General features: G+C 37.6%; 1 protein-coding gene across 1 annotated transcript in view; it reads right to left on the minus strand.

The window, feature by feature from the left end:
* Window positions 1-13722, minus strand: part of KIAA1549L (KIAA1549 like) — a 119569-nt gene that overhangs the window by 13902 nt on the left and 91945 nt on the right. Inside the window, exons 15-16 of the mRNA XM_065636892.1 lie at window positions 8824-8953; window positions 3046-3393 (exon numbers count right to left, since the gene is read on the minus strand). Of these exons, the coding sequence (XP_065492964.1) occupies window positions 3046-3393; window positions 8824-8953 (478 nt within the window). The remainder of the gene's footprint in view (window positions 1-3045; window positions 3394-8823; window positions 8954-13722) is intronic.

Here is a 13722-nt window from a genome sequence, read left to right on the forward strand (position 1 = left end):
TAAGCACAACGCTAATGGTCGGGCTTGTGTTAAACACTCAATGCTATAACTCCATCCTCCAGTACACCAGCTGGATGACAAGGACCCAGACAAGTATTGCTCATCCCATTTTTTGAGGCTCCAGAACAACACTAAGAGTTCATATTTTCCTAGCTTTTCTCTGCCAGAAAAAGGCACAAGCCCGAGATGAAGGAATTCTGTTATCACAGGTCACCCATGAGCAGTTTGACAGACAGGCATTCCTTCACAAGAGCTACAGAGAATTTAAGTGTTAATGCTAGCTTGTAAAAACCACAGATGATCTCAAAAGAGAAAAGAAAAAGGGAAAAGAAGACGAATGCTCTGGAGAGATACACAACTCTTTGATGGTGGGACTAGCCAAGAAGTTGACTGCAGAAAAATCAAAGATCTGTAACTTGGAGGACACCTGAAGAAACATAAACCTGAAGTGTGGTTCTGGTGCCATGAAAGCATATGGCACGGAGGGAAATGCTAAAATGAAGATTTGCGTGCAGATTTTCCCTGTTTTCCCTTGATCCACTTACAATTTGTGCTTTATAAAGGTAGGGAACATTTGTGCTAGAAATCTTATGCAGCACTTGGATCACCTCTGAAGTGTCTTTGCAATAATAAAACCTAAGGGTGCACTCAAGTTACTGGCAAGTCTGTGAGATCTTGTAAAGTTTAGAGTCTAATGTAACTGGACTGCAAAGGCCAGATCTCAGAAGAGTGATGGGCTGAAGATCTTTATACTTGCATTGTATCTAGAGACCCAACAGTAAAGCCAACGTTTGCATTTGTTCCATCTAAGCGGGCAAAACGCTCTTGAATACAGATTTCAAATTACAATAGCACTGTTAACGTTGACTTCTAATTGCCACTAAGAACTGAATTTTAAGAAAGCAGAAAAATAAATAATTCTTGGCTTGCAGAAGTAACATCTTCCCCCACATCACAAACATCCCAGTGGTCAGGTACTTCTCATCCCCAAAGCTGCTGGAGGCTGCTCACTCGCTCCTCGGTGAGCAGCAATTTTTGCATGTTTTTCCCACCCACAGATCACTTCCTACACACATCTCAGCTGGATATTTTCAATTCCAATCCTCCAGCCCCACTTGAGAACAAACCAGTAAATGGCTTAAAGTACAGCTCCTGTTTGTGAAACTAATATGCAGAAAACTATGAATTAAGAGCCCTTACCCAAATTCCAGTAGCCTGTGACTATCCTAATCTGTGGCGATCAGTTATCTTCAGGGAATTTTTTAACACTATCTTCAAAATGCCAGAAAGATAAGCAAATGCTTAAAGGTCCTAACCATGCAAACGATTTAGAAGAGTAATGAGTCTTAAAAAGAAAATAGTGAAGAATTCAAAAAAGTATGGCTGTTATATTTTTTAAAAATCTGTCACCATATAATATTTTTAATTTCATTTTAGAAAGACTGCTTCAAGTGTCGAAGTAATTTGGCTACCCATTAGCTGTCTCTTATGCTTGTAATCGAATTCTAACCATAAAATATGATTATATGCTGTATGAAGTTCATCGGACCAATTTCAATGTGCCAGAAATAACCTTTAGCATGATTTAAATAGCACCAGTCTGAACCTTTGCAGGCAGCACCATTTGCTTTCAAATATGTTCACAATAGTTCAGAAGCAGCATCCCTTAATGTATTTTTTTATTGTCATGGAAGTCATAGTAGTAGCTATTTTGAACTGAGGACATTTTTCTGCATTATTCTCTTATTCTAGCTTGAATAAGGCTCTCAAACTGAAATGCATTCTTTCAAAAAAATATTCATTTTTGACCAAAAAAAAATGAACAACTTTTCACTGATATTGATAGATGGGCTATCTCTCATCTAGAAGCAATCACCTCTGGTTTAGCTATTTTGCTGAGTTTCAGAATATCTTATTGGGAATTCAGGGGTAGTTTAACATGCCAAGGGTATGCGCAGTGCTACTGCGATGGCTGGCTAGATACCTACTGTATTCCATTAACAATTTCCATCCATGGATTTCAGTTCCTTATTTATTTATTACTTTTATGAAGTAAGGACATATTAGCCATGATTTGAGGCTAGAAAGTGAGGGATAAAGAGCCACTTACATACGGTAAACCGAGAAGCCTGTGGAATTAAACCACCTCTAGAGTCCCAAGCCAATAGCTATAACTACAAGATTTCATTAACATCCCATGTTTCAGGTCACTCTGATTATTGCACTTGATGCTCTTCAGTGATGGACCTCATGCAAAAGTGTTGAATGCTTCATACCCAGCTGCCTACAGAGCTGTCCTGCAAAACCAGATTCCTACCTAATGTGCATTCAGTGAATAGGAGGAGACAAAATGCATAATTCATGCTCATGATCTCATGATTTACACTTATGAGGAGCAGCTGAGGGAACTGGGGCTGTTTAGTTTGGAGAAAAGGAGGCTGAGGGGAGACCTTATCGCTCTCTACAACTACCTGAAAAGTACTGAGGTAGCTGTTGGTCTCTTCTCCCAAGTAACAAGTGATAGGACAAGAGGAAACAGCCTCAAGTTGTGCCAAGGGAGGTTTAGATTGGGTATTAGGAAAAATTTCTTCACTTAAGCATTGGAATGGGCTATCCAGGGAAGTGGTTGAGTTACCATCCCTGAAGATATTTAAAAGACACGTAGACGTGGTGCTTAGGGACATGGTTTAGTGGTAGATTTGGCAGTGTTCGGTTAACAGCTGGACATGATGATCTTCTCTAACATAAACGATTCTACGACACACAAACAAGTTCTTGATCTGTTGAACAGTCTGGAGCTCAGTGCAGCCCATTGCTTCAAGCACAATTTAGACAAGACAACCCTGTGGATAAAATGGATACTGAGTCTTCTTGCAAGAGATGGGTATGGGTAAGTATACATACACCCCACTACTTATAGCTATTTAAGCATGGCTTTACATCTGGTTTTAAGCATGTAAATGGGGCTACTTATTTTAAAAAACGTGTCTCAGAGTAGAAATATCTTTCTGATATTACAATATACCAAAGAGAAGTTTCACTTACTGGTCGTGGTAAACTGTACTGATACATTTCTGGTCTGTATGTGGGTACCCACTGTACCCCCGCTCTAGGTCGGGTCATGGTACCAGGAGCGCTGGTCACAACCTCTGAGTAGGGCAGGTGTGGGGCCGAGCTGTAGGCCTCCTGCCTGCTCTGTCCTCCATGGCCCGCAGAGGCCAGGCTGAAGGCCTCTTCCAAGAGCATATGCATCTGCTGTCGAACCTCATCAATGGAGGGCTGAGAACTTAAAGTTGAGGTCTCCGAGTGGCCTTTAGCCTGACGGGACCTGGCGTAACTCCGAGGCTCGTTGACACGGTCAACATTTGTTTCTTCTATAATTTCAGGCTCAGTCTGTTGGATGGAATAAAAGCATGTATATGTAAAAAGCTTTACAAGACAGTATTTGTGCTGCTTTATAGAAAACATTCTCCAACACAGATGCAACGTATACAAAGTCAGGAATTGTGACAATATAGACACATGACAAATATTGGAAAGGAGTGATATGACACAGACAAGTATAATAACCAGGGACTCAAAGACTCTTTCATATTGTATATTGTTTGCTGTGAAAACTAGCAGGGTCACTCTGTAGCACATTAAATTGTCAATGACTCACTTAAAAACAATGAGAATGAACATTTAAATTCTTTTCTTAGTTGTTATTATCAACAGGAGTACAACTGTGCCAGGAGGAGTATGGTTCTCCAAATAGTACCATCACTATGAAGGACCCCTTACAAGGGATCACTTGTTAAAACTACAGTGACTGAAATTCTTCTGTCCATTCTCACACATTAAAATTTCGAAAGAATTCAAGTTCAAGAGTGTTCCTGAACTTTCTAACCCAGTGAGGACCACTAACAATGACACTACAAACTAGGTCCTGTCCCTTGCAGAAAATATCCTGAGCCAGATCAGTTGTATTACCTAGCCACTGAACAGTAGTTACACAGAAATTTATACAAAACTGATGTGAGAACAGTGAACGAAGCACATACTGTAAGGAGCAGATAGTACTCGTACAGCTTAACTTGAAGGGTTACTCCTAGGGTAATTCCTTCTGTACGGATAAGTACAGACAGAAATCACATCCTTGATTTTTTTGGCTGTAACTCCAAGACAGAAAACAACATCATATTTTAAAAACTTGACAGTGAAATACCTAAGTTTGTCTGTATTCTGTAAGAGTAGCTTTACAGCCTATAGTTTTAAAAAACACACTTTAAACAGGCAACCTGAAAAAGCAACCAATTGCTTGTAATTCTTGAACTACCAATAAAATGCATTTAAGATGCTAGGATAAATGGAATGAAGAATAGGATATGTACCTCCTTCTATAGATAGCACATGGTTAGAATTGTGTTAACATTTTAAATAGTCACAAATAAAAGAATAAAATAGGATGTTCTTATTAAAAGTTCCAGTACTCTCCTGATAAATTATATCCATGCTCTGTAACTCCTAGTGTGGCATTTTTTTTCCCATGTAATAGTGCTTTTCTATACCTGACTAGATAAGCAACTGTGCCCCCAACCTTTTGCAAGCTATGTATCATCGTACATGCTATAGGACAATCATAGTAGATTTTTCTTCATTTGCAGAGGAAATTATCTAACTGACTTTTTTTCTTGACAATAAATTTAAACAAAAATCTTAATTTGTTTTCTCTCTTAGCTGGTATAACTATAGCTATATTTTGTACTTAATGAAAATACAGCAATAAAAAAGGAAAATCAAGACAATAATTAATCATTTGCATATTAGAATTAAACCATTTATATGGTTATAGTTATATGGCATATTATCCAAATTCAAAACCACAAACCTAACTTCAGGCTTCCTAAGTGGTATACACATCAGATTAGGGGAGTAACAACACAAAGTTATCTTAAACTGAAAAACTTTGTAGGAAACCTTCAAATAAATAGCTTCCCTTCATTTTCTTCCTGCATTTTCATTCCATTGTTATTTGTGTTGTTATAGGGTAGGGTAAATAAAACTCAGGTAGATTTTAGAAGCCTGACCATAAAATGCAAAGGCAGTTCGTGTAAGTGCAACCAAAGAATCTCTGAAATTCATACTGTCCCAACTGGGTGATTAAGAAACATGATTCTTCTATTTCTTTATGACTGTACAAATGTCAGTGAATGGAATCCTGCAAGAGACCTGCTAGTACCTGATGCTGAAATAAATCCGGTTATCTACTACAACTCCTTGGAGCAGTCATTAGACCTCTATAGAATGTCTAAAATATATCACATGAATAAATGATGCATACTAGCAGTCAACATTTAGTCAGCTTTGATTTATCAATACAAAATTTGGCATGAAGATTTTGGAGGAGACTGGTGACCATTACTTTTCCTCAAGTTTTAAAATTTATTTCAGTTCATCCTGTCACTTTCTGATCTATATAATTTGCTTTCCTATCAGTTAAAACACGTAAGTATCACAAATAGATGCCATTATAAGTTAGCGTTACCATTATAAAAATCTAGATATAGCTCAAACACAGTTACTGTACAATAAACGAAACTGGAATTACATGAAGAAGGAAAATAAAGTCCCGTACTGAGAGACAAACTTTATATACTACTGGCATAACTGCTGCTGCTACTATATCTGTAAAATTCTTCAAGTGAGCATTAATCTGTAAGCTTTTTGAGGAGTTGCATTCATTTAATTATATCAATACAATTATATCAGTAAATTCTTTTGCATATTGATCTCTTAAATGTGTATAATGAGGTAATTTTATTGATTTTACACACCTAAAACAGCCTAAATATTTTCTGCCCTAGCACAGATCTCGTTGGCAGCCTAGTGGTTCTAGATTCTTTCTCTATAGCATTTGCTGTACTCAACATTGTCTGTAAATGTGTTGGACATAATAAACATGTTAATAAAGTTTACTTAATCTACTTGCTAGGTGAAGGTGATGATACTAAAATCTGTTGGGATAATTTAAAATTGAAAGACAGGAACTGTTCAATAATAACCCACTTACAAATGGTGCTATAAGGGCAAGTAATATACTCAGAACATCAAACAGTAGAACGTACACTCCAAAATAATACAAAAGCAACATATTCTATACAGAAAGAACTGTAATTATTGACCTTGTATCCTGACCAGTTTTTAGCTCTGAGAAACAGAACCACGACTCAGAGAACTATCACAAAAAATACTTATAAGGAATGAAATATTTTTAGAAAACTATAATTGAAATATTAGAATTTTTTAATGTAAGGGGAACCAAAAATACACAAATAAAAAAATCAGTAGTGTGGAATGGCAGATTTCTGATCTCTTATTTCCCCCCCCCCATTTAAAGGACAAAGCAAAATCATGCAGATCATAAACTCTCATTATTTGGTTGTGCATATGAGTCTGGCAGTTCTTAAGAGTTTTTTTAAATAATCTGGGGGATCTTAGTCTCTTTACTTATTAAAAAAAAAACCAAAAAACCAAAAACACCGAAACACACAAACAAAAATAAACTCAACACATTTGGAAAGAGAAACCTCAACACATAATCGGAGCATACTGGTAACATCTCAAAAAAAAAAAAAAAAAAAAGGCAATTCATTATTCTATTACAAAAACTCATGACTTGGAAATAATATGAGCTATTTGATTCATGAATTTAATTATTTGGAACTGCTTATAAAACACAAATTTCAGTATACTTTGGCAAGACTTGCTGCTAAACAACATACTGGAGGAAGTTGTTAGCAGGACTCTGAGAAGGCTGGCACCTTTAGAAGAACAAATTAGATGTCAAAAAATCGTTCTAGATGTTACTGTATAAAGAAGAAAGGACACAAGATTCAGTGTACAAATCAACCCTTTTTCACACATTTGCAGAGATCAGATTTACAGAGATGTTTAGTTGCAACACTGGTGAGTTCCATATGAATTCCTTCCATAAATATAGACATAAGTGCCCGTCCACGGGTATCCTGGGAGATCGAGCCTGTCAGACGCTCGGCACAGCTTTGCGGAGCCTCAAACAGGAGCGAGGGAAACCAGCCCACGCTGCAAGCTGAGGCTTGGGAACTAAATTTTGATATCCTGTCCCATTTTCCCCTGGCATTTCTCTGCTTTCAGGCAGGAAATGCATTCAGAGTTAGAAGAGGTGCACTGCAGTGAATCTGCAGCACATTGGGCAAAAGGGATTTTTACATAACTTATCAGTAAAAAAGGCTGTGCCACGGACAACTTGCTCGACTGGAATGTTAAAAAAAGGCAAAAGCAGACTTGTTTGTGATGTGCACAGATCTCACAGTTATAATTACTTTTAGGACATATAAGAAGCTGCATAAGCTCATTAATCTACTTCCAAGGTTTTTAACAATTTTTCTTTAAATTCTATTTTATATATTACATACACAATATATTAAAATATATTTTAAAAATATTTTTAACTAATAGCAGGAGGCTATGCCTGCTCCCAGAATGTTTTCAACATTCATTTCAGGAAGATATCACCTATGAAACACTACCATTTATTAGCATGTTAAAAAAATCCCTTGCTTTCTAGAAATATATGATTCTCAGGGTGCTGAAGAAAGGATGGCTTGACAATGTTTTTATTACCTAAGAAAGCACCAACAATAAAGGAAACATTTAAATGGGATAAAAAAAGAAAAATTTTTCCTGCAAAATGTAATGCCTATTTTGAAAGGTTATACTGTTGTTTTTCCAGGCTACAGCAGTGTATTCTAATGCCTCAGAAAGCAGTGAACCAAACGTCTTGGTTACATGGCACAACATGACTCATGCAATCTGATGGGAAGTGTCCACATGCAGGAAATCGTTTAAGAAACGTGACACCTACCACATGCCTCGAAGAATTCTGTAAAAGATTTAAACTTCCCTGAACACATTTCCTGACCTTGGTACATTCCTTCACCTTGCTAAAAATGCATCCCTTGCAGCTGAGAGAGTTGACAATTAAGCCCCACACAAAATGCTTGTCATCTATAGAATTTAGAGGATGAACAACCACCAGATGAACTTCTTTATTTTCCAGAATAGTTTAGACTAATCTTCAGGGATGGCTGAGCTACACTTTTTGGACACATGACAAAGGACTGAGACGTTTTACATTACCACATTGTGGGGACTATTTTTATCCTCATTCTGGGCCCATACGGTGTCAACTTGTACCCCGTACATGTTCAGACTGCACAAGACAACTAACCTAGCTTTGTGTTGGCTGCACAAGTTCCTTGGACCATAAGCCAGCATCTCCTCTGGCCAGTTTTGACATTCACCTATTTAAAACTTTCCCCGTTCTGCTGTAGTAAGAGGACAATATCGTTCCTAGGAGATTTCCACAAAACACTGACGTCTGGACTTTAGTGAAATTCCCAGAAGCTGGTTGTCCATTCCTCTGAATCAAGACAGCAGCATCAGGGGTACAGAACAGAGGATTTTAATCGCAATGAAAATAAGCTCAGTATCATTTAAGTGGCTGCGTACCTAGAAGAAGTATCTAAATTCAAAATCTAATACTTTGGCAAATAATGAGTTTCGGGGCAATTTTTTTTTTTCAAGTTAAGACTGTAAAAAGACATACAGTGACGAAGTACATGAAAGAGTCTGTGCTCTGAGCATCCTGAGCCTTTTCCAGGATGCTGAGTGCACATAATGTACTGTAACATTAAATGCCCAGTGGCACTCTGGCTTGTAGCTTATCAGTAGTTTCCTGGTTTTAGGAATAAGCTAAGACTTTGCTGAGCAAATTTCACTGCATATATCTGATAAACTTACGTCATATCCACTGTTACGGATTCCACGTCTAGGTCTTTCTCGAGTCACTAGAAGATCCATCTCAGTTTCTCCTGGGCTAGGACTGTTCAACGACTGCCTGCTTCTGTACACTGAGTTCTTTATCGGTTGCCTAGAAAATATGAAACAAGAAAACAGTAAAAAAAGAAAACAAAAAAAGTTACTGGCAGCAGTTTTCAATACTTACCTTTACTCTAAAATGACAAGGTTCATAAAAATGCCACTTTATTACAGGATATTCTTTCTATGTATATGGAAGTGCTAGAAATCAGTGACATTATTTAAGAGATCATTAATTTTGTTTATTGTTAAGGAAAATAAATCAAGTAAAACACATGGACATCATATGTGGGGGCTTATCGGATTAAATATGTCCCAAGAAGATATCAGAACCATTTTAACCTCAGCTGATATGATTCAAATTAGTAAAAAATAAATAGATGCTATTATTGAAAAATAATAGGACCTCCCATATACTCAGATGGGGAGCAGAGATTTTGGTTGCTGATCCTGAGCAACAAGAGAGAAGCAGAACAACACTCCACTGAAACAAACACCCAGCAAAGTGAAAAGGAAGAGAGACGGGAGTGGGAGGGAACTGCTTGCAAGATGCTGTTTTTAAACAGATGGTTTGGTAACTGGCCACGACTTTACCAGAGAGCTGTGTTCCCTGGGATTAAACTGCTTTGGAGCAGCACTGGGGCACAGGCATCCCCAGGCACTGAGCTTTCACCTCTATGTGCTCAGCTGCAAAGGTCTTAGAAAGAGGGCATATACCTCAATAGTCAAAATATCCTGTCATCTTTCCAATGCAACCATTTCTTTCTTTGTTGTTGTCATATACCTTTTCTCTGTAAGACACAAAACATATCTGTACATAAACTCTTCAGGAACAGTTGCCAAATCGTGATACGGGAACTTCATGCTTCATCAAGCTGCATCTTTTAAGAAGGCTACATCTAAACCAAAAAAGTTCAGGAGATGCTGGTCTCATAGTGTATCTGGCCATTAGTCATTCTCTTGCATATCCCAGAGAAGCAATCTTCCCACTGGAGATCAATGACAAACCAAATAACGACATGCCAGTTTCATTTATTAACACAGTAACTACACTGTTGTTAAAGCCTGACACAAAGTTATCTTTGGCTAGTCATGCTCTTTTTCTGCTTTGTGCAACTATTTTATCCAAAATATTACAAGTAGATCAGGTCATCTAACATGCCTGTGTGTTGCTCATTTTGCACAGGGGACCTGATGATGTTCATAGTAAAGTAAGAGAAGTTGCACTATTATGTCTGAATTCACACTTTCAGTCTCTATTTGCAAGGTAAGATTTACACCTGAATACTTGCATTGTGCTATCAGATGGATCCCCAGCACAAGCTGGGGGCCGCTGGACCAGCCCTGGTCACTATGCTCAGCAGGCAATAGTAAGAGAGATAAACAAAAGTGTAACAACACAGATTTGGAAGCGACCTGCTCCTTCAGTGTCTGCACTTAGGTCAGATGGACAGCCATCCATACCTGCCGGGATAAATTGTCCCTTCCTCTGGCAATTGAAGCCAGCAGTTCTCACGTAACCCTCACAGACTGACTAGAAACACACACTTATTCCTTGCTTTCACAAGGTTGTCTTGGGTAGGCAGTACTACCCAAGTAGCGATGTTGCAGCAATGTTGTGTGTCCACAACATTATTTTGCTCAGTTATTCCTGAGAAAGTAAAAGCATCCTTAGCGTATCGCATTCATCCAAGGACAGTTTTACATTAGACAAGTTCAAAAAGGGCATTTTTTGCCCTTCAGTCAAATCTTAGCACAAGATCACTGCTGTGTAGGGGGTTCAACACAGCACTGGGATGATTTGGAGGCTACGGGAAGGGAGCGTTACAAAGGTAATAAACATCAGTCAGAGCACAACAGGCTTTCAGCCATGATTGATAAATTTGTGGGAATCAGAGAAAAGTCGAAAGCAGAAATTTGAAAGGGGCTACCAAAAGGAGAAGACTTGGGTGACTTTTCCAACATTCTCCTGTTTGCCAGGTAACTTGAGAGAAAATACAATCTTGTGCTAAGGTTTGAATGAAGGGCAAAGAAAATGCTTGTATTAAAGTTAAGTGAGCCTGTGGCTGAGAGCTCTATTTCAGTTAATAAGTGGGGTAAAAATAGGGTATCCAGATTTGGAAATGCTTGGAACTTTCTGAACTGACTACAAAAAGATCTACTACAATATTTGAGATATTGAAAAGCCTAAGACCATTTCTGTAAGTGACATAAGAGGAAAACACATTAAGTAGCTTCTCTTCCATTCAGCAATTACAAAGACTTCACAGTTTAACCTCTCAAGAGCCATCAATGAAATGAAAAGACAAAGCAGACCAAATGAATTCACTAAGAAGAAGAAATAATTCTTCAGATATTACAGATTTGATTAACAGAACTTTTTGCCTTGACAGATTAGAGCAGCAGAAACTGGTTTCCAGTAATCCAGGAAGACAGACATTTACATTATCAGAAAAAAAAAAAAAAAAAATCAATTTCATGCTTCTGATTAAACTAAGTACTCAAGCATGTACTTAATTTTCAGGCAACTTTCAAAAACTTCTGTGCGACTTTTAATCACAAATCTTCATGCGCATGTTTGAAAGTCCCAATTGCACTGCCAAAGCAGAACATAAGCAGGGGTTTTAGAACAAATTTCCCCTCTAAATATAATCGTGAATAAATTAAAATGCCTTATCTTTTTTTCTTTCAAGACTATACTGTCAGTATTACCAGAAAACATGGGGAACTAGGTTACGCTAAGGCTAATCAGATCTGACAATCTTTATGTTCCTACATTAAAGGTCTCTAAAATTTCAGACACATTTTACAATAGGTCCATAACTTAGTTGATGCAGTTGTAATATATTTTCTAAGGGATTCAAATATACAGCTCTCTAATACATGCAGATTCTTGACCTGATTACAAACTATTAAAGCAAACCCCAGAATAGTGTGTATCATCAGTAGACTCTTAAAAATTGCCTTGAGATTGCCAATTAGCTCATTTAAGAAAGTTTTACTAATGAGAAAGGAGGTATGAACACTAACAACTGGCATTCAAATGGGTTAGCAAGTGCCTTCTGGGAACACAACTAGAACATTTTAAAACATGAATTTTACGGTACAGACAATTCAAAGGTACTAAGAGCACAAAGCTGTTTGTTCTTGAACAAATAACATTATTTAATGGCGATGTTTTGTAAATCACTTTTAAATACAATTTAACACAAATCCAAAATGTAAAGATGATCTTGAACAATGTAATCAACTGCATCTTTTTTCTCATAGATTTTGGAAATGCTGTAATAATGTGATTTAAGTTAATGGAATATCTGTAAAACAGAAAAGAGTGGAATAGACCTTCTCCTTAAAAACGTTGAAATCTTAGACTTACTCCTAAGTGATATTATTTTTAAAAAAAAAGACAATTTTTGAGTTTTTAATTGCTGTAACTGTAACAATACCAATGATACACAGCAGAAAAAGTTAGAAATAAAATCTTTTAAATTTTGTTCTAACCTAGATTGCTTTAAAATCAATTTTATTTCATTATGGAAATACAATTGTATTGATTCATTTACCAATAACCAAACCCCACATTACCTTGTAGTATTATTCAAGGTTTTCCTCCAGCAGTGTGCCATATTATTACTAGTTCAAAAAATGAAGTAAATAATGCTGTCACGTGTGTTGCAGCGTATCAAGCCCAGTTCCAGGTCTTTGTATGGAAATTTTAGCATAGACTTTGGAATCGGTTTGTTTGCAAACATCTGCAACATCTGTGAAGTTCATTAAATGCCTCGTATCTTTACAGAAAAGTGCAGAAATGGTTCTTCTCTCTTCCCATGCAGGGATGTAAACTATATATTTAACAAGTAAATGCAGCAGTCAGCCTTTTATGGTTCAGCTACACAATGAAATCATTCCTCTATAGCAGTATACCTGCCTTCAAGCAGTTTATATCATGCCAGTGATCACTATCTCAAATACACTATGACAGGTTTACACAACACATTAGAAAAGACGCAGAAAAAAAATGTATATCGGGACCTTTCGGCACATTGGCACATGAACAAACAAACATCAGTATATTTAACAAAAAGCAGAAGGCTAGCATTAAAGCTTCGTGTGCAATGTTTTAAACATTTCCAGCGTGGTACATGACACACAATAAATATCCAAAGTAATGCCTCAGTCCCGCACTATACATACAGCACACATCTTAATCAAAGTTTCTACTGTTTCATTTATATCTTCCGGACACATCGTGCAGACAGAGCAGCACTCCTGTGTACAAAGTTTTCAGTATCTTACCTTTTCAGTGCACCTGGAGTAATCTATTCCTCCCTCACTGGAAAGCTGCACAAGGAAATGATGCCCCAGACCTTCCACAGCAAGGATGTAATATACAGTTAAGTCAGCACCTTTTTTCTTCATTGACCAGTGCAACCCTGGGAAATGGCCCATCAAGGGCAGTATCCCTCAGTCGTTTAACTCTAGACCTATAGTTCTTCTGATCAGAACTTTTGCCCATATTCTGAGCCAACACTGCTTTTACATTTGCCATTACAGTCTCTCTCATCTCTGTGCTTCAAGGGTAATTGCTGAAGTTGCACTGTGTGCAAAGACCGTGTCACCACCAATGCTTTGATTGCAGTCATGATTTATGCTCATAGGAAAACTTTGGTCTGAACTTTCCAGGAGATGGGATGCAAGATTATACCACCAGGCATGAGGGCCATTTCCAGAGGAAATGTACTTCAATATCCCTTTTTCTCTCATGGACCAGCTGCTGCTGATCCCTGATCACAGTAAGAACCAGAGCCCTCATGGTGTGAG

The sequence above is a fragment of the Caloenas nicobarica genome, chromosome 5, assembly GCF_036013445.1.
Source record: "Caloenas nicobarica isolate bCalNic1 chromosome 5, bCalNic1.hap1, whole genome shotgun sequence".
Classification (NCBI taxonomy): Eukaryota; Metazoa; Chordata; class Aves; order Columbiformes; family Columbidae; genus Caloenas; species Caloenas nicobarica.